General features: G+C 47.3%; 1 protein-coding gene across 1 annotated transcript in view; it reads right to left on the bottom strand.

The window, feature by feature from the left end:
* The window catches only part of DCLK3 (doublecortin like kinase 3), a 42,061-nt gene extending 24,277 nt beyond the window's left edge, over positions 1-17,784 (bottom strand). The window contains exon 1 of the mRNA XM_086365867.1: positions 17,554-17,784. Coding sequence (XP_086221993.1) covers positions 17,554-17,635 — 82 coding nt within the window. The 5' untranslated portion in view covers positions 17,636-17,784. The remainder of the gene's footprint in view (positions 1-17,553) is intronic.
* Between the last annotated feature and the right edge of the window lie 2,432 nt (positions 17,785-20,216).

Raw genomic sequence — 20,216 nt, 5'->3', positions numbered from 1 at the left:
ATTTCCTGCTGCTGCTGAGTCGCATCAGTTGTGTTCAACTCTGTGCGACCCCATAGATAGCAGCCCACCAGGCTCCGCTCTCCCTGGGATTCTCCAGGCAAGATTACTAGAGTGGGTTGCCATTGCCTTCTCCAATGCGTGAAAGTGAAGTCGTTCAGTCATGTCCGACTCTTCAAGACCCCACGGACTGCAGCCTACCAGCCTCCTCTGTCCATGAGAGTTTCCAGGCAAGGGTACTGGAGTGGGTTGTCATTTCCTAGTCATTAAAAAAAATGCAGTACATGTGTACCGCATTTATTTATTAATTTTTGGCTCTGCTTCTGAGGTATGTGGGATCTTAGTTCCCCAACCAAGGATCGAACCCAAGCCCCCTGCCTTGGAAGCACCAAGTCTTAACTACTGGATCACCAGGGAAGTCTCTTTCTAGTCATTTTAAACCATACCCATAGGTCTAAATTACACCACAAAGAAAAACTATGCCTAAGCTCAGCATCCACTTTGGAATTCTCGCCTTGGCTCCTATAATAACACACTAGAAAAAGAAATAGGAGAATCATACCCAAGTTGCTATAGGACATAAATAATATATGATCACTAACTATTTACAAATTCTGAGTATTAAAAGAAATGGAAATTGGTGTTTTAAAACATCTGGTTAATAAGCAATGCAACAAAAAAAGCCCATGCAATGCATCAAATGACATGGAATCTTCCTTCCTAACAGGGAAGCTCCACTTGAAATTCTTTCCCTTTATCAACCTCTTATTCCTTGATGGTGTCAACAGACTGATTACTGGTGGCCTCAGTAGGCAGTGCTAAGAGACAATTCACTTCCATTTGTCTATGGGAGAGGGAGAGGAATTGGCTGAAATCATTTTCCTTTTCACTGAGTAATCATTTGTCCTGGGAGTTTTCCAGGGGCTGTTTGGGAACAAACTCATTTTGCTCATATGCAAATCTGAGGCAGGAGAAACATTTGCGAACTTACATTTGATTATGCAAACATCCCAAGGAGGGTTTTCCTAAACGAATAAAAAATTGGAACGCAGCCTTTTACTAAGCCTAGTTACTGTTTCGTAACTAGGAAGCCTGGGTAATGTCTGTATTGATCAAAGCCGGGAAAATTAACAAGGGTAAGGTAATAAAATAAAATGGTGCTATTTACTGTCTGTCATCACCGATGACACTCTAATGTCATCACTAATTAATCTTTATTACCGACAGGACATCAGGAACAGAGTAATTAGAAAGACTTTCTCCTGCTCTCATCTCAGAAAAGTCCCAGGTTTGGGGTTCTCTCTTACCTGCTAACCTTCTTGTGCCAGTTCCAAGTGCCTCCCAGCATGTTGGCACAAAAGCTCTCTAGGGTCTCTGGGTGAGGGATGTTTGCCAGTACTTGTTAGAACAGATGCCTGATACATTTTTCCTAAGGTACTCGCTGATTTAATAATGACATTTACTGTCCCAGCTACCTTGAAATTGTGATGCATTTTATGCGGTGCCTCTGTTGTTTACACACACACACACACACACACACACACACACACACACACACACAGAAGTCGCTCAGTCGTGTCCGACTCTTTGCGACCCCATGGATTGTAGCCCACCAGGCTCTTCAGTCCATGGGATTTTCCAGGCATGAATACTGGAGTGGGTTGCCCTTTCCTTCTCCACTGTTGTTTACAAGGGGATTCTAAAGTACGTGTCTTTCCTCATTTTAAAGCTCATCTCTGAGCCCCTCAATATCTCTCATCCTCCCCCGCTCAGTTTTCTGGCTCACCCTGATCTGGTCCCATTTCATCAGCACGTCACGGTTCCCACTTTCTTCTCTGCTAGCTTTATTTTGTCTGATGAATCCTCCTGCTTATGCAAGCCAGAAGGTATTCTCCTCTCTCCTCAGACATTCCAGGTCATTGCAAGACAAAAAGGATCCAGGACTGACGTATGAACTTTTCCCTGTTGTCACTGACCTGCTTCCTTTGAGCACCCTGCTAAAGTGGGAAAACCAGCGGCTCCCACTTGGCAGGGCTTCTCAAATGCTAACTGTGACACCCCCAGGGACCATGTTAAAATGCAGATCCTAATACAGTCCGTCCGGGTGGAGGGTGGGGCTGAGATTCTGCAGCTCTAACAAGGTCCCCAGGTGATGCAATGCTGCTGGCCCCTGGACCACACTTTGAGAAGCACATCTATAGGCCTAAGCTATAGAGAGAAGCTGCAGGTAGGGGGCTCAGTAGAAGGGGGCAATGTAGGGCCCTAGGAACACCCTGGCAGCCAGGGGACAGCAAAGCAGAGGGAAGTGAGGAGTGAATCACGAATGGAGGAAGAACCGGAGCCCTGATGCATCTGAGCATCCTGAGGATCCTCATCCTGGTGCCCCTGAGGATGAGGTGACATCCTCCCCAGGGGGGACCCTGAGGATGCCCGCTGAGGTCCTGTGAGAACAGGCAGCGCCGCTGGGACCCCATGCTGGGCATTACTATTAACACGACCTTGTTTGCTCCCAGGCTGGTGAGCTTCAGATATCTCAGTAACCACGACAGATAACCTTCTCTCCACCCTCGGTTTGTCCAGATGAACGCTTCTCCCGCCTTCTGCTCGTTCCATCGCACGAAGCCTTCAGGCTCCTCTTTTTGCCCGCTGCTCTGTGTCCCACCATTGTCCCTCACATCGGTCCTTCTCTGATATCCAATGCCAGTTGGCTTTGACCGACGCTTCCGCTGAGGATAGCTTCTCTTTCAGGCTGACCCCTGGGTTTAATGTTTCTTCCAACACTCCCCAGCTCACCCACGTCTGGGGTATCACTGCTCACTCAGTAAAATTACAAGAGGGCACAGCTCCCAGGCCGGGCTGTGGTTTCCTATGACCTAGATTTTTAATCCTGACTTGTTGGAGCTCAGAGATTCACAATAACCTTGACTGAGGCTGATGTTTTGCTTCTCTCGGGACTGTTCAAGGCGGTTCAAGGGGGTGTGTTTATTTGGAAAGGGAGCACTAAACTACATCCCACCTTGGGACCCGTCTCCAGCTGACTTGATCCTCCCAGACTTTGTATTTTCCTTCTTCTGTCTGGTTATCACACCACAGAGCCTTCACCGGCCCACTGGTCTCTACCCACCTGTGTCAGAACAACATTCAAACACTGGGCTAGACAGAGCTTTACCACGCTCTATCCCTATAGGTGAGGCGCAGCAACCATTCTTTATTTTTGCCACACTCCATGGCGTGTAGGATCTTAGTTCCTGACCGGGGATAGAACCTGCACCCCCTGCATTGGAAGCACAGAGTCTTAACTACTAGACCATCAGGGAAGTCCCTGTGGCAATCATTCTAAAAGCAATTCCTCCACTGTCTTTTTTCTAGAGAGATGAGCCTAGCTTACTCATTTCTGCATCTCTGTGCTCTGGTTGGACGGATCTCAGAGTGATGTAAAGACACTTGGTGTATCTGTACCATCCACCAGCACCTCCCTGTAGACTCTCATCCCTCATTATCAGACGCATATCTGAGGGGCAGGCACAGACCTCCACTATCCGTTATTGGGAATGCTCTGGTGGTCCACTGGTTAGAACTCTGTGCTTTCACTGCCAAGGGCGATGGTTCAATCCCTGGTGGGGAAACTAAGGCCCCACAAGCTGCATGGCACAGCCCAAAACACAAAAACAAAAGACCTGCCATTGCTTTAAGCACAGAGGAAGCAAAGAGCTTGTGGATTCTTAGAAAGTGGTTTTTAAATGATTTTGATTTCTCTGTAAGACAACCTCCATGTGCAACGTATAATTAAATAGCAAGCAAGTAAAACAATTCAAGAGAAAATGTTCCAAAAATATATATAGTTTTCATTCATGTATAGGAGAAATGAGACATTTGAAAAACACTGGGGCTGCTTATGTAAAATAATAATAAAGGAATATGATGAATAATTTTGAGCCAATAAATAAGACAGCTTAACTAAATGGGTGGATTCCCTGAAAGAGACATGTTACCAAAGTTAACTCAAGAAGAAATAAATACCCTAAGTAGTTCCACTGTGCTATTTACCTGAGGTTTATTTTATTTTTCTTGGCTGTGCTGCACTGCATTGGGGATCTTAGTTCCTTGAGTAAAGATCAAATCCACGTCCCCTGCATTGGATTCTTGGAGTCTTAACCACTGGACTGCCAGGGAAGTCCCTACCTGAGGTTTAGATACACCAGACTGAGGAAGAACTTTATATAAATATTTAAGGTATGGTCATTACATGATGGGTTGGATTTACTGGTAAAAAATTCTCAGAAATTGCTTATATGGAAATATTCATCTTTTGTAAACAAAAGCAATGTCATGGATCAATCTAAGAAAGATACAAAGAAGGATCTTAAGAAGGACCATGTGTTGAAGGCAAAGGCCATGTCAGTGAAAAATCTGTGGGTATCAGAATTAAAAGGGCCAATAGTCCAACACCCTCAATTTTTAGATATGACTATAGACCAGAGAGGTTAAGCAATTAGCCCAAGCCACACAGCCAGCTACTAAGAACTGAAACAGACCCTGAATCTTTCTGAGCAACAGTTCAGACAGGTTTGGGGGAGTCATTTGTAACCATGGAATAAAGCAAAACTCATGGGATTAGCCAGAGGAAACAAAGCCGGACTCAGACTCATCAACAGGCAACAATGCCTAAGCAGAGCAGCCTCAGTTTAACTCTGCTCCAATTATTAAGCCAGCCAACATCCCAACTGGGCAAAATAAGGTCACCCAGTGTTCCTGCAGCTGGCAATAAACAAGTGAGCTCGTCCTTGATCCCTGTAGACAGGATGAGCTAAAAAAAACAAAAAACAAAAAAACAACAACTCCCCAAAATGAATTAAGATTCTAAACAAAGAAGAGTGATGCTGGGGGAAAGCAGATTAAGGTGTAACCTTTTCTTCCTTTAGGAAATTAAAACTGGACTTGGTTTTCCTCTCATTGGAAAGTAGGGAAGTCACAGTGCAAGGACTCTGACTGCATCCAATAAGTATTTGATACTATAAAGCTCCAGCCCAATACCCAACCTGAGTATCAGAGCCACAGGGTCCTCAACTGCACCTCTGCTGGCAGAGGTGTTCCTCACTGCCAGGGGAATCTGCACGGCCAGCACCAGCCCCGCCTCCCAGGAGACGGGAGGTAAAGATGGTAACAAGAGGACAGGCAGGAGGTCACCTACACAGAGGAAGCACTCAGTACCTCGTAGTTAGATCAGATTGACAACGGCGGCACCAAGGCAACAGCTCTCCTACTAAGAAGACCATCTCGGGACTTCCCTGCTGGTCCAGTGGCTAAGACTCTGGGCTCCCAATGCAGGGGGCCCGTGTTTGCCCTGCGCCCTGACTGGGGAACGAGAGCCCGCAGACTGCAACCAAGAGCTGGCATGTCGCAACTAAAGATCCTGCGTGCCACGACCAAGACGAAGATTCTACAGGTCACAACTAAGATCCGATGCAGCCAGATAAACAAATATATATGTAAAAATGCCAATCTCAGTGAGTAGAAACTTACATGGTTCCCTCAAACAGCCCCACTGCTACATCTAGGCCTTTTGAGAGCATCATTTACAAATACTTTTCACAAAGGCTGCTTCCTTCCAAGCCTTAATGGGGTAAACCTTGGCGGCTCTGGCTTCTCCATTTGGGGTTAAGCTTCTTCAGGATCCCTTGTAATGCCGTCTCTTGACACTTGCCCAAAAATACGTGATTTGCAGGGATGAAGCCTATTAAGTAAAAGGGCCTTGCCTGGCAAGATTCCAAACACCCAGCCCTGATGGCAAGCTTGTGGCAGACTGTCCATAAACAGGTATTGCAGGAATGAACCTAACAACTCCATAGTCATTTTTAGGAAAACAGCCTCACAGTCAAGTTCACAATTCTCAGAATGGCCCAGGTGATCAAGGCAATCCTGTACTCAGAATTTTTTTTATCTGTTTCTGCCCCCAAACCTACTGACAGCTCCTCAGTCATGGATGCTGCAAGTGCCCACTCAGACGCCCTTACCAGGCTGCAGCTGCCAGCTCTTCTGATTGATGGGGACGGGAAGGGTACAAAGACAGGGCCCTTACCCCACAGGGAGACCAGCTCCTTGAGGCCCAGCAAGTCTCCCAGCTGAGACCACATCCTTGCTTAGCTGCATCCCTTGCTCATCTTATTCCCCCACCTCCTTCTCCTGTTAGCCCTCCCGCCAAAGTCACCCGCACAGGAATCCCTACCTCAGGGTCCGCATCCAGGGAACACAGACCCCCACCACTGCCCCAAATTATGAGAGCTCTTTACATTTGGTTATTTTAGAGGATAGACCCACACTGCAAGGCATGTGGGATCTTAGCTCCCCGACCTGGATTGAACCCTCAGCCTCTGCAGTGGAAGTGTGGAGTCCTCACCACTGGACCACCAGGGCAATCCCGAGAATAAGAATGAGCACTAAGCGCTTTGCGTATGGTGGCATTTTTCCAAATTCCTAAGTAGAAGGCATTCCTTCTCGTGCGTTTCATTAAAAACAAAAGGCAATGAGGATAAAACCCCACCATGCATGTTTTTTTCCTCCGTTAACATCCTCACTTAAGAGCACTTGACACCCACACATTGTGTGTATGACCACAGGGAACAAGCTGAGACAAAAGAGGCCCCGTCTGCCTCCGAACCCACCCTTCCCCACCTCGACACAAACACTCCACTTGCCTTTCTAGAAAAACCCCTTAGCAAGGACACCCACTTTGTCCTCTGATGAAAAAAGCACAGGAAACTTACAGCACCAGGCAGCCGCCGGTGTCTTTGCTCCGTCCTATAGACAAAGCAACTGGAAAAAAAGCCCATAACTGACAAACCTTCCCGAGAACATGGAACCCGCAGGGGTCTTTCCACTGGGTCTCTGACTTTTTACTTATCCCCCGTTTCTCCTTAATGCAAGTGTGGATTCCTGGTTTTCTTTTCACGCTACAGGACTGCTTTGGCAAAGACAGTCTTTGAAACCAGCAAACCATAATAAAAAAAAAAACACAAACAAAAACCCCAGCAAACCTCCTCAGTTATACTGTTCTTGTAGAAAATGAGCAACACCTGGGAATTCTAAATTTAATATTAGTGGCATTAAAGAGAAAGCAGTAGAGGTTCTAAAAGCCGCAGCACAGCAAACATAACTTTGCACTTGGGCACTTCCTCATAATGAGTTTACTGGGGAGGTCTGCCAGCCCTGGGCATCGCTTGACTCCAAGTTCTACAAAGAAAAAGGAGCTTCCATCTAGTTCCTTTTTCCTTTTTAAATTAACATTTCCATGATTTTGGTTTTCTTAACTCAAACACAGTACATAAAATAAAAGGACTCCTTCTATTTTGTTTTACTTTAACCAGTCTGACCTGTCAGTTCTGTCTTGTTTGCCACTGCCAGTGGCCTCTGATGGCGTCTTTTATTATCCAGACTCAAAATACAAACATGTCATTACCAACAAGGGGCAGTCGTCAAAGGGAAGACTGTGATGTTGGAGCTACTGATGTCTAGGACCAGTCAGAGACACCTACAAGCGAGTTTCAAATTCTGGAGAGATGCTGTCTCAAAGAGAAAACACAGTGACCCCACGCTGTTTGTCTCACAGCATCTGTAACTCTGCGCTTAGACTGTGGGTGGGCTCCAATGATTCCTACCAAACGCCCGGTTCCTTTGTATACCTTTTCTCTCTATCCCTCCTTCGCTCCCTTTATTTATTTATTTTTTTGACCACACCTTGCAGTATGTGGGATCTTAGTCCCCCACCAGGGATCCAACCCGTGGAGTCCTAACCACTGGACTGCTCAAGGGAAGTTCCTTGAGTTCATTTCAACGCTAGCATATATCCATTTGTTTATTCAGAGCCACTTGGAAAGGCAATTAGGGCACAGGGAATCTAATGAAAGCTTTGTGTTTTTCACTTCAAAATACAATTAGCTAGTGGTCAACTATAAGGCCAACATTTTAAAATTACATATATTATATTGTTTTCCTATATAACAACAACAATCAGTTGGGAAATACAATTTTAAACTAAGAACATACATAATGTTAACATACATATAATTCCTAGGAATGAAAAATACATATGATCAACCTAAGTGTTAGGCGGTCGGACTCTTTGTGACTCCATGGACTGTAGCCTACCAGGCTCCTTGGTCCATGGGATTTTCCAGGCAAGCGTACTGGAGTGGGTTGCCATTTCTTTCTCCAGGGGATCTTCCCAACCCAGGGATCAAACCCAGGTCTCCTGCATTGTAGGCAGATGCTTTACCATCTGAGTCACCAGAGAAGCCCAAAAATACTGGAATGGGTAGCCTATCCCTTCTCCAGGGGATCTTCCCAACCCAGGAATCGAACCAGAGTTGTCTCCTGCATTGCAGGCAGATTCTTTACCAACTGAGCCATCAGGGAAGCCCATAAGAAAAATCACAAAACGGAGAGAGGAAATAGGATATCCGTTTAAATAATGGTTCCAAAACGTGAAGTCCTAATAGGTTAAACATATCAGTTCTTTTCAACTGGGATTTGTAGGTTTGATGCCATTTAAGCACTAATGCAATTTTTAAAGACAGACAAGAGGGAAATGAGTAATGAGGATAGTAAAATATATTATAGAGCTATAATTACAATGCCTTGGTACTTACACAAAAAGAGCTGAATTTCACAAAAAAGAAAACTGTAGCCCCAAAATAGATACTACCTCACATGAGAATTTAATGTATAATAAAGGATCATTACAAAGTAATTGAGAAGGGAAGGATTTTTATTCAATACTGGAACAACTGGATAATAATCTGGAAATGCAATGCACTTGGATTTTTATTTGACAAGCATGTACCAAAATAAATTCAAGGTGAATTAATTACAAGTCATAGAAAAACAAATAAATGGTACTTTAATATTAAGTACCATCTTAGTATTTAAGTACTTAAACATTAAGTACCATCTCTTCAAGCCACTGAAGAGAGAACAAGTTTGGAAAACAGAAACATTAAAGATGATCACAAGTAAAAGATCCCAAGAGTTCTTATGTAAAGAACTTTAGTGATGCCACCCTACCCACAGGGACAGGGCCAATGCTGGGTGTCCGGTAGCAAGGTGCCTCAACCGGTCAATGCCAAGAAGCTCAGTGACTACCATAATACAAGCTTCTTGCCCCTGTGAAATCCCACTGGACTGAGCACGTTCCTCCATCTCAGATCCTCCCAGGTTGCTGCCGTGGTGGGAGAGACACTGTGCTAGTACCCTGACTCTTAGTCACTCTCATGAGAAGTGACACACAGCACTTCCACCCACCCAAGCAACCCAAAGGGTGTTGGGGCGGACTGTCCTCAAAGCAGACTTCGACTTGGGTGGGACTCTACCTAAAGCAGAGCCTGGGGGAAGGCTTTGGGTTGACCAGGGGAGGTGAGCCTGGGACATACTGGAGGAGGCAGGAGAAACGAGGCAGCAGACGATCATGAATGAGCAGGTCACTGCTGTGGGCAACCTGGCCTCAGCCCTGCTGGGAACCTCTGGGGAGAACAGGCAGAGGACGTCCAAGGGTTGGCCCACCAGGGGGACAGGGAACTGTGGTATGTGTCTACCCGTCGCCCCCATCAGTGGTTCAGGGCTGCTCCCAGGAGCACTAACCTCCCAGCACTTCCGGGCCAACCATGCCCCTTGCAGCCAGGGAAAGCCTTCCAACGGGGCTACAGTGCATTGCAGGCAAAGCGTCAGGACAGGGGCTGAGGCGGTGCCATGCAACCATCTCATCCACTGTGGGGGACTCACAGCATCTGCTAAAGAAGGGAAGATGTGGATATCTGGAGAGCACCAACTGTCTCTGCCACAGATGTAAAGACCCAAGCTCCAGAGGATTCTTCAGCCAATCTGACACCTACAGAGCATCTGAACGAAACTGAACGACCAGCTTCATCCAGTTCATTCCTGGAAAGACACTTCTAAAACCAAGGCTATTATTGCTGGGAGATCTGCTCCCCAAATCAGCCCTGAGGTGCAAAGATGCTTCCTGAAGATGCCCTGGACTAGCTTGTGGGTGTGGAGATGGCTGTTAGGAAAAATACCCCACCAGTTCCGGAGGATTCCAAGCCTGTTTGCGTGTAGTATGTGGTCTCTGAGGGTGACCAGTAAGGACTAGCTTACAAACCACTGACCACAGATTCCAAAGAAAACCAGCAAGGGAAGCCTGCATGTCTCCCTGGAGGCCCTGGGAGGTGCTGCCATGAAGGTGACGCCTATGTAGAGACCAAGAGACAAGTGGAAATTTGTCAGGCGTGAGGACAGACAGGGTGGATGCCACTTTCGGCAGCTTTTTGCTCTTGTTGATGGTTAGGTTAATAATTGATACCAAAGGGAAATACCAAGTTACCTTTCAAATGACTTAATGTGAGACTTCCCTGGTGGTCTAGTGATTAAGAATCTGCCTGCCAATGCAGGAGACAGGGGTCCGATCCCTGGTCTGGGAAGATCCCACATGCCATGGGACAAATGAGCCCACGTGCCACAGCGACTGAGCCCGATCTCTAGAGGCCTCGAGCCGCAGCTACTGAGTCCACGAGTCCAAGAGCCCGTGCTCTGCATGAGAGAAGCCACCGCAGTGAGAAGCCCTCGCTCCACAACCAGAGTAGCCCCAGCTCACTGCAACTAGAGCAGGTTCCCGCTCAGTGAAGACCCAGCGCAGCCAACATAATAAATTTAAAAATATATAAAGCCAACTTTTAAAATAAATTAATTCATTAATGCCAAAAACTTTCATTAATACAAGATTTCACTCTAGCCACCAGAGATTTGTTTTTGTGACCTTTTTCACATGTGTGTTTGGGTGGCCTCATGTTCTCTGCCCTCCTCTGCTGCAAAATGCAGTTTCCATCCTTCTCATTGCATAATTACCTAGAGACCATTTAACCAGCACCATGCTTGCTCCCTCCTCAGAGAATTTTTTGAGCTTCTCTGTCCAAAAACAGAAGGAAATGGCAACCCATTCCAGTGTTCTTGCCTGGAGAATCCCAGGGATGGGGGAGCCTGGTGGGCTGCCGTCTATGGGGTCGCACAGAGTCGGACACGACTGAATCGACTTAGCAGCAGCAGCAGCAGCAGCAGCAGCAGTCCAAAAACACAGAGCAGAAAGTGAATCGTTGGTGCTCTTCAAAACTGAAGGCAGATCACCAAGCTCACGTGATATGGGATGACAGCTTCAATCTCAAAACCATCCCCAGTTTTCTCAAACGATTATCACTTTCCTCCAACATACAGAAGACAAAAAAACGTGTGTTTAGTTAGGCAAAATGTTACCAGATCCTGGCAGATTCTGACCTTCTCCAACGGGTCAGAAGTGGCAGGCACAAGAGATGGGTTAACTCGGAACCTCCAAATGAACACTAATGAAACGTCCTGGAGAGGGAGAAAAGGACACTGCAAGATATGAGAGCTTCTCAGAAACTGGTTCAGGAGGGCTTTGGTTAATTAGAAAAAGTGGGGTGATGGAGGTGGCTGGACACAGTCTGCCCTAAAGCTCTTCTGCTCCTCCCGTGGATGCATATGGTCCTCTCCTGGGACAGAGGCACCCTCAACTTCCCCCATTCTCTGACCCCCACAACCAAGAGTCAGCTCCTCCCAATCTTTTCCTTCACCGTCCACATTTGGTCAATATCCAAGTCCTAGGAACTCCACTTCCTAAATGTCTCTCAAATCTGATGCCTCCTCTCCACTCCCTTAACTACTGGCTACCTACATGCACCTTCTCCCCCGCCCCATAACATGGGACCTGAACCATCTGTCTCTGACCTTTCTTCCTACCTGTCCCCTCCCACACCCATGGACAAAGTGATGTCTCTGAATCATAAAGTGGGTCATCTCTCTCCTGCTTCAGCTGAACAACTCCAGTGGGTTTCCACCTGTTTCTCGAATTCTGGGGAATCCTCAGATATACTCTAGGGGGTTCACAATTTTCCAAAAGTATTTTTTATTTAACTTTGTGCTTTCACTTGAATGATCCTCTTTTTAAAGATTATTACTAGAAAATCAACAGAAACATATTCTGGGTCATCTGAATGAGGATGTTATGACCAAGTGCTACCACATAATTCCACTCTGTGTATTCTGGCATTTATGATGTATCTGGTCACAAGAAATAGAATTATTATTTTAATATTATTTTAATTGTCACAGGCTAGTGAGAAAACAACAAATCAGACTTAAATCAGACAAAGGAAACTGAGAAGTGAGCCATCACATGACGTGTGTGGCACAGCACACAGCATCCCAAACTCATAAGAACCTGAAAAATCACCCAGAAACAGTGATTTAGTTTTAGTTTTAGTTTTAATCCATCACATTAAATTCATGGACTTAATCTGAATTTATTCAATTTGCAGCTGTGTTGATATTTTATTCATACATTTGTTTTGGTTTTACGGTCACAAGGAAGCTCTAAATATGAAAAGTTTAGACATATTTAAGGCTATCACATATTTGAATTGCACTGTAATAAAAATAATTTTAGCCACCACTAGACTCTCTAGCATTTTTCCTCCTTTAAATAAATTCACATATTACTCGCATTTGAGAAACTCAGGCCCTCAGAATGAGGCTTTAAGTTACAAAACACAGCATATGTGGGAGAGACAGTGACATTCTCTGACCTTCCCATCCACACACCCCTCATCATTTCCCACCCCTCTCACCATTGGTTCTGGCCAATGGGCTGCAACACAAGCAGCGATGCATCAGCTCCAGGCTGAAGCACGGAAGAGCCAGAGAGCAACCCTCCTGTGATCTCATCCAGCACTGGCGACCACACAGCGGACAATTTTTCCCAATGGTGTGGCAGCAAGAGGGGAACTCTCTGTCAACTTGGCCTTCCACTGACCTACGAAGAACACACAGTACGAGTGAGAAGTAACCATTGTTGGGTGAAGCTACAAGGGGATGAATTTGATCTGTTACTGCAGCAGAGCTTAGCTTATCCTGACCTCACGAATGGCCATTCACCTCCCTGAACAAGCCCTTCCCATCATGGTCCAGGCTGCAAACAACTTTTAGTTCAATGACCTGAACACACCAAACTGCTTCTTGGCACCTTACCTTTGCTCATCCTGTTACTTAATCCTAGAATGCCATTCCCCACACTCTTCTGTCCTCCTCCTCATCCTGCCATGCGATTCATCCTTCAAAAGCTAGTTCAGATATAATTACCACCAGGACATTTTCCTCCCTTCTCCAACCTTCTGTCCCGCATTACCCATGAACTCTACAGACTGCTTTCTTGCCATGTGATAATTACATGTTTACATGCCTGTCCCCACCCTACCCCCAAACACACTGTTGCAAGATCAGCGGCTTATTCATCTCCACACTGTCAAGACCACCACGCAGGAGAAGTAGGCAGCATTCGGCAATTTGGCCAGGAAAAGCTTCCTCCAGAGGACTTGTCCTAAGGTACTGCAAGGAAGCTGAGTTGAGATCCATCACCCCCCAGAGAAAACACTTTACCGAACAGCAAAAGCTCCAGGAAGTCCCAGGCGTCTCTGCCCCAGTTCCAGACCAGACACGCGGGGTTCTGAGAAGCCTGAGCCATCCTCATCATCTCTGCAAACTCAGTGCTCTTCAGCCCCCACTAAGGACTCAGACTTTACCTGGCAGGCCTTAGCCTAGGCTTTGTTACTCAAAGTGTGGTCCACACTTAAGAACTAAGGGATGGGATTTCCCTGGTGGTCCAGTGGCTAAGACTCTGAGCTCCCAGTGCAGGGGCCCGGGTTCAGGGAACTAGATCCCACATGCCACAGTGAAGATCGAAGATCCTGTGTGCCATAACCCAGGGAAGCCAAATAAATAAATAAATAATTTTTTTTAAATAAGAAGAACTGAGTAGCTAGTGAGAAAAGTGGAACCAGACCCCAGACACCTGGGTCAAAACCCACATTTTAGCAAGATCCCAGCTGATTCATATACTTTCAACATTTGAGAGGCACTGACCCAAGGTACCCAAACAGAATCTCTCCATCCTGACAGGTAACTTTAATAACCATACTTTTATATACTGATGTATGCAATTATATCGCAATAAGACTGAAAGATGAAAAAGAATTCACAAAAAAACACAACACTTTCTCATCATAATGATATCTGTGAAGTGTTTTATATCACTGAATTCTCAGAACAATTCACTCACGTCCATTTTACTGATGAGGAAACTGAGGTTCTGAGTGGTTGAGTACTTTGCCCATCATCACACAGCTCTGAAGAGTCAGAGTCAGGGTTTGAAGGCAACTCTCTTGGACTCAAGAATTGTAATCCCCATCACCACACACTGCATGACACCCTGCCATTCAGGAACAGCCTTCCAGATCTTCCAGCCTTCCAGAGATCTCCATTTCCCTTCACCCAGCCGTACCCATCACCTCTGACACCACTACGCCTCTACATATACCACTCTCCCCAAGACACTGCCAGCTCTCCCTGGGCAATGATTTTATGGGCTTGGTCAATAACTGTTGATGAATCAATAAAAATATTTTCTCCTTGATCATCAGACAACCCTTTGAGGATGGCTGGACAATGACTATTAAGCTAAGAAGGTGAAGACTCCGAGGTTCCCAGAGAAGTCCAATGCCTTGCAGCAGGTCACCAGGAAGCCTCAGACCTCTGGGAATGGACCTGAACTCCCTGACTCCCAGGACAGATGTCTGCTTCCCCATACTTCCACTCTCCCTGTATTTCCCTCTTCTGACCTACATTACCAGGAAGTTAAAAACATCCTTCCCAAAGAACTCCCCAACATATGCATCTTCAAAAGGGGCTCTGTGTTACTGACAGATGGGCCAGATTTAGACATTCATAGGAGGCCACCACAGAAAAACCTGGGAAACTCTGGATACCAGATACAACAGCCCCCTGGATGCAAGGAAAGAAAACATCATCAGGCAAGAGCCTTCAACTAGTGAAGCCTATCCAAGCCCCTCACAAGGAACCCAAATCCAGGCAGAGGCCCCTGGAAAGCCAGGCTGGTGGAGACCCATCACCCTCCATGGTCAGGCACCAGCCGGTCCCTGGAGTCTGTGGTACTGTGATTCCACTGGTCAAGATAGCCCTTCCTTTCCCTTTATTGTCTTCAGAATGAAGCTAAAGGGACTTCCCTGGTGGTCCAGTGGTTGAGATTTTTGCCTTCCAATGCAGGGAGTGTGGGTTCAATCCCTGTTCGGGAAGCTAAGAGCCTATAAGCCTCATGGCCCAAAAACCAAAACATAAAACAGAAGCGATATTACAATAAATTCAATAAAAACATTAAAAAGTGTGCACATCACAACATTTTTTTAAAAAGAAAGAAGCTAAGACATTTACCCAGCTCCACATGTAACCAGAGAAAAGCAGGACACCTGCCTGAAATATTCAAATATTTAGGAAAACATGGGAGGGACATTTCCCTCGAACTGGTTAAAAGAGGGTTGAGGGAAGGCAAGAGTGAGATCCTGTGGACAATGAAGCAATGCTCCATTTTGTTTTGCATTATGCCAGAGCACCATGCCACCCTTTGGGCACTCACCGAAGGCACCCAGATGAGGTGATTAATGGGCTCTGACTCCCTGTTGGTTAAACTAGTGCCTAGGCACAGAGCTCCATCCATCAGGAGGCACTTTGTGAAAATTCTTACCAAGGCACTCTGCAGGCTAGCACAGGCTGCCCAGAGCTCATGATATAGTCGTACTCAAGAAATGTTTGGCTCGGTTCCCTAGCATCAAATCCTGAGATAGGAATTTCCTAGGAAAGTGTTTCATTAGCAAGTACCCCTAGGAAAAATATTGGTAGGGGAGTGAAGATGTGAAGCCAGAAAGAGAAGCCAGAGCAGCAATGATGCCTGGAGGTCAACACGATGCCACTCTACAGTGGATTTCTACAGATTCCAGAAGCCCCAGCAAAGAGGGTCTTCCTCCAACAAAGAGGAGAGGCTGGCAGCTGGAAATGAAAGCACCCGGGGTCCCAGTGTGCAGAAAGGGCTCTGAGGGGACACTGAGCGACAGTGGAGAGTCCCTGACAGCCCAGGGTTCAGTATTCCTTTCTCCAAGGTTCACCCAAAGCATGGCCACGATACTGCTGACTCAGTTATTCTGCAGCCTCATGGGGTTCTCATATTTCTTTTGGCTCACGCAAAAAGGACCTGGCTCAAAGACCTTTCAAACCTTCATGGAATGAGTTACAGAGCCTCTTTCAGAATTGTTTCCTGACTCTCTTCTTTCTCCCATGAAGCATTTTCTGTCATTGCCCAAAGCAATTCAAATATTAAGCTGAAATGTTTTCCTGAAGTTGGGCTGCCAGGGAAACCCAATAGCCTTTTCCTTTTTTTTTTTGTTTTTTGTTTTTTGCTTGCTAGGCCCCTGCTTCTTGCCACCTTGCCCCTTAAAGATAAGCACAATGCTTGGCTACTATTCTAAATGCCCCATTCGTTGTGTTAGCTCAACACTAGCTTGCAGATCACCACTATAAGCAGTAAATGGACTAAGTTCACGGCTCCTAATCCAGCCATCAAGGCACAGGATCACCTCATATCAAGACAATCGACATGGAAGGACCCAGCTTCAACTTGACAGCTGTCATCTTGGACAAGACAGAAAGTAAAGGAGATGGAATCCACAGTGGGGGGCGGTGCAGGGGGATGGAAAGATGACTAACCATTGACAATGAGTAACAACTGAGTTCTCTCCACAACTTCTCCTCACCCTCCCCTCTCCCAGCAGGCAGATACCCCGAAAAGGTGTCTCCAGACACCTCTGCCCAGCCCTGTACGGCCTTCTCCCGTCTCACAACACCTCACCCCAGAGTCAGACAAGGGAAGGCTGTGGAAATGCGGTCCTATATTTGAAATCATTGATGGGATATTTCACGAATTCATTTTCTTTCCTTTTTTTTTCTGTTCATGCCCCAAATGCTCTGCCTGGAGCCTTTTCTCCTGCGGTCTTTAGTTCTTCTCTGTGTTTCTTTACTTCTAAGGAGAACTGCCTTTCCTTTAGACGGGTCACAGAGCTGCAGGAAACCTGGGTTCAAATCCCAGCTTGGCTGCTATCAAGCCATGTGACCTTGGGAACCTCCGTTTGCTCATCCGACAAATGGGAATAAATCCACCTTCCTTATAGGTCTGTGGAGAGGATGAAATGAGGTCAACTCTAGGTAAAGCACCTGCGACGTCGAGATGCTCAATACAGATACAGGCCGGATTGCTCCCTCGCGGCTCCCCTCTCCTGCAGCCCCACCGCACCTTGCAGGATGTCCCCGCGTTTCCCAGGCCGGCCCCTCTGGACAGCGAGGGACAGGAACCCAGCTCGGGATAGCGTTAACCCCGAGGAGGCGAGTTGCAGCTGGTGTGGACACACACACAAGCACACGCGTGCGCGCATATACACGCGCGTACAAGCACTGCGCGGTTGCTCCGGGCACCCCCGCGGGACCCGCACTGAGGCCCCGCCGCGCACGGAGCGGGGTCTCCAGTCCCGGAGACAGAAGGGCTCCCCCTATTCCGGCGGCGGCCCCGACCCGGTGGGCGCCCGAGCGCACAGCACTTACCCGGGGTGGGCCGAGTGGGGCAGCCGGGGGCGGGCCGGGCGGGGGGCGGCGGCGGGCGCGGGGCAGGCGTGGCGGCGGGCATGGCTCGGAGGCCCGGACACTGGGCAGCGGCTCGACGGCAGGGCGGGCGCGGCGCTAGCGGCGAGGAACCCGCGCCGCCTCCTCTGCTCGTTCCCTCCCGCCGCCCGCCTTGTGCTGCGCCGGGCGACAGCCACGGGGAACGTCTCCGGGGGCGCCGGCTTAGCAACCGCGCGCCCGCCCCGCCTCCCTCCCCGCGCCCGCCTCGCCCCGCCCCGCCCCGCTCCTCGCCCGGCCCTGCAGGCAGGTGGGGCCCGCTTTGAACTTGCTCGCGCACCCCTTTCTTCTCCAGAGAGCGCCCGAGGTGGCCCTCGGGGACCCCTCTGGAGCCCCGCCTCCCCCGCTGGCCGGGCGCGCCCTGAGCTAGGAGCGGTCGGGCTTTGAACCTGAGCGTCGCCCACGTCCTCTGTGGGTGGCGGACCAAAGGCGTTCCCAGGACCCCGGCAATCCTCACCCCTCCTAGCGGTTCAGAGACCAGGCTTCCCTCATCGATCCCTTTCCCCTACCCCATCCCCACTATGGTCATATACGGACCCCGCAGCCGCCCCCTGCGTGCCCCCCAGACTCAGAGACCTGCTCCCCCTCTGTTCACACCAGTGACCTCTAAGATATAGCTTGCAAACTGCCCTCCAGCCCCATGTCTTCCCGGTACCATCCAACGGCTGCTCAGTGCCCCCTGCATTTTTCTACCCCTTCCAAGCCCACCACGCTCATAATCCCCCCCACTTGCAGAGATCCCCCATGTCTGCAGTCACAATCCCGTCTCCTCAAAGACGGCTCCCAGGCCCCTCCCGGGAGAGATGATTAAGGCAGGGAAGACCATGCCGGTGTTGGGGAACAGGATTTGCCACTCCAAACGGTCTCTCTTCGAAATATTATTTTAAGCTGGTTATTTGACAAACAGCAGAGAGGGGAAAAACTCTGAAAACCAAGTAGGAGTTACCCTTGTGTAACATTTATATTTGTAAAGGAAATCTCCGTTTATTAGATGTCTCCTTTACCTGGAAGAGAAGGACCAAATCTCTAAAAATTCCTTTTTCCCCTCCTTTCATTTCTAATTCTTTACTGAGTCTTGTCACATCATTTCTGAGTTTTTCTTTTTTTATTATTATATGAAACATATATTGTTATTCTCCACATTTTTAAATGGAACTAACATAGAGCAATCATATTATTTCCCAAACTTATTTGAGCACATAGTTATATTAATATATCACGAACAAATGGTTCTATACGAAGAATAAATGACAGCTCATGTGCAAGACCTAGAGAAAGGTATTTAAAGAGAGATGATTTTCTCTTTCTTTCTTTTCTTTTTTTTTTTTTGTCTATTTCATGAGGTTTGTGGGATTTTAGTTGAACCTAGGAACTTGACGTGAGTGTACAGAGTCCTAACCACTAGGTCACCAGGGAATTCCCTAAAAATTCTAATCATTGGAGAAAGCAATGACAAATCTGCATCACAACCTTCCCCCTTTATAATGTGATTTTCCTGGTAACCTCTACACCCTCAAGATCCTCTTTTGTCTTCAGTTGAGGATGGTATGTAAGGCGAGGGCTTTAGCCATTTGGAAAGTTACTCAGTTTTTCTGGGGCTCTCCCATGTATGTGTGTATGTTTGCTCAGTCGCATCCAACTCTTTGTGATCCCATGCACTGTAGCCTGCTAGGCTCCTCTGTCCGTGGAATTTCCAGGCAAGAATACTGGAGTGGGTTGACATTTCCTACTCCAGGGGACCTTCCGGACCCAGGGATCAAATAGCCGTCTCCTGTGGCTAATGCATTGGCAGGCGGATTCTCCACCATTGCGCCACCTGGGAAGCCCTTTCTCATGTATACCTGTTGTTAAACTTGACTTGATTTTTCTCCAATTAGTCTGTCTCATGTCAATTCTGAGACCAGCCAGAAGACCCTAGAAGGTAGAGGAAAATTTCTTCCTTACCACCACCTACCTCTCCACATGGTCACTGACATGATTACAGCAGTGGTCTCGATTTTCCTTGATCCATCAGGTCACCGAATGGCCTTGTCTGGTGTTGGTGTTCTGTGAACTTGTTCATGTTGACAACACCTAGGCTGAGGACCAAGCCTGTTCCCAGATGTCAGGATCTGTCTTCCTCTTCCTCACACATAATAAACACTCTAGGAGAAGGCTCTACTACATTGGTTCAGCAGCTCAGAGGTGATTTTAGGACTAAATCTCTTTCCGTAGCATCCTTTAACATATTACCTTCTCTCCTCAGACTCAGATGGTTGCCTCAGGGTCACTGAACGGCTGCAACAGCCTCTGAAAGCCACTGTACAAAAGAGATTTGGCTTCCAGCTCGTTTGATGGCCACAAAGTGGTCATCAGGGACCATTTGCAACAATAGTGAACAAAATGACAAATGACCTGCCTCCCAGTCACTCCTCTCTAGTAGGGAGGAGCAAATAATGAGATAGCAAGTATGGTGATAAATGGCAAGGAGAAAACAAGGAGAAGGGAATGGAGGTTGGGACTGTGTTGTTTTAGGTTGGGCAGACAGGAAGGGCCTCACTGACAAGATATTTGAGCAAAAGCCTGAAGGAAGAAACTATCTTGAAATT

This window comes from Bos grunniens, chromosome 22, assembly GCF_055505025.1.
Source record: "Bos grunniens cultivar Pamir isolate PY7600 chromosome 22, Bosgru_T2T1.0, whole genome shotgun sequence".
In the NCBI taxonomy this organism is placed as follows: Eukaryota; Metazoa; Chordata; class Mammalia; order Artiodactyla; family Bovidae; genus Bos; species Bos grunniens.
This window is presented reverse-complemented; position numbering and strand designations above follow the sequence as displayed.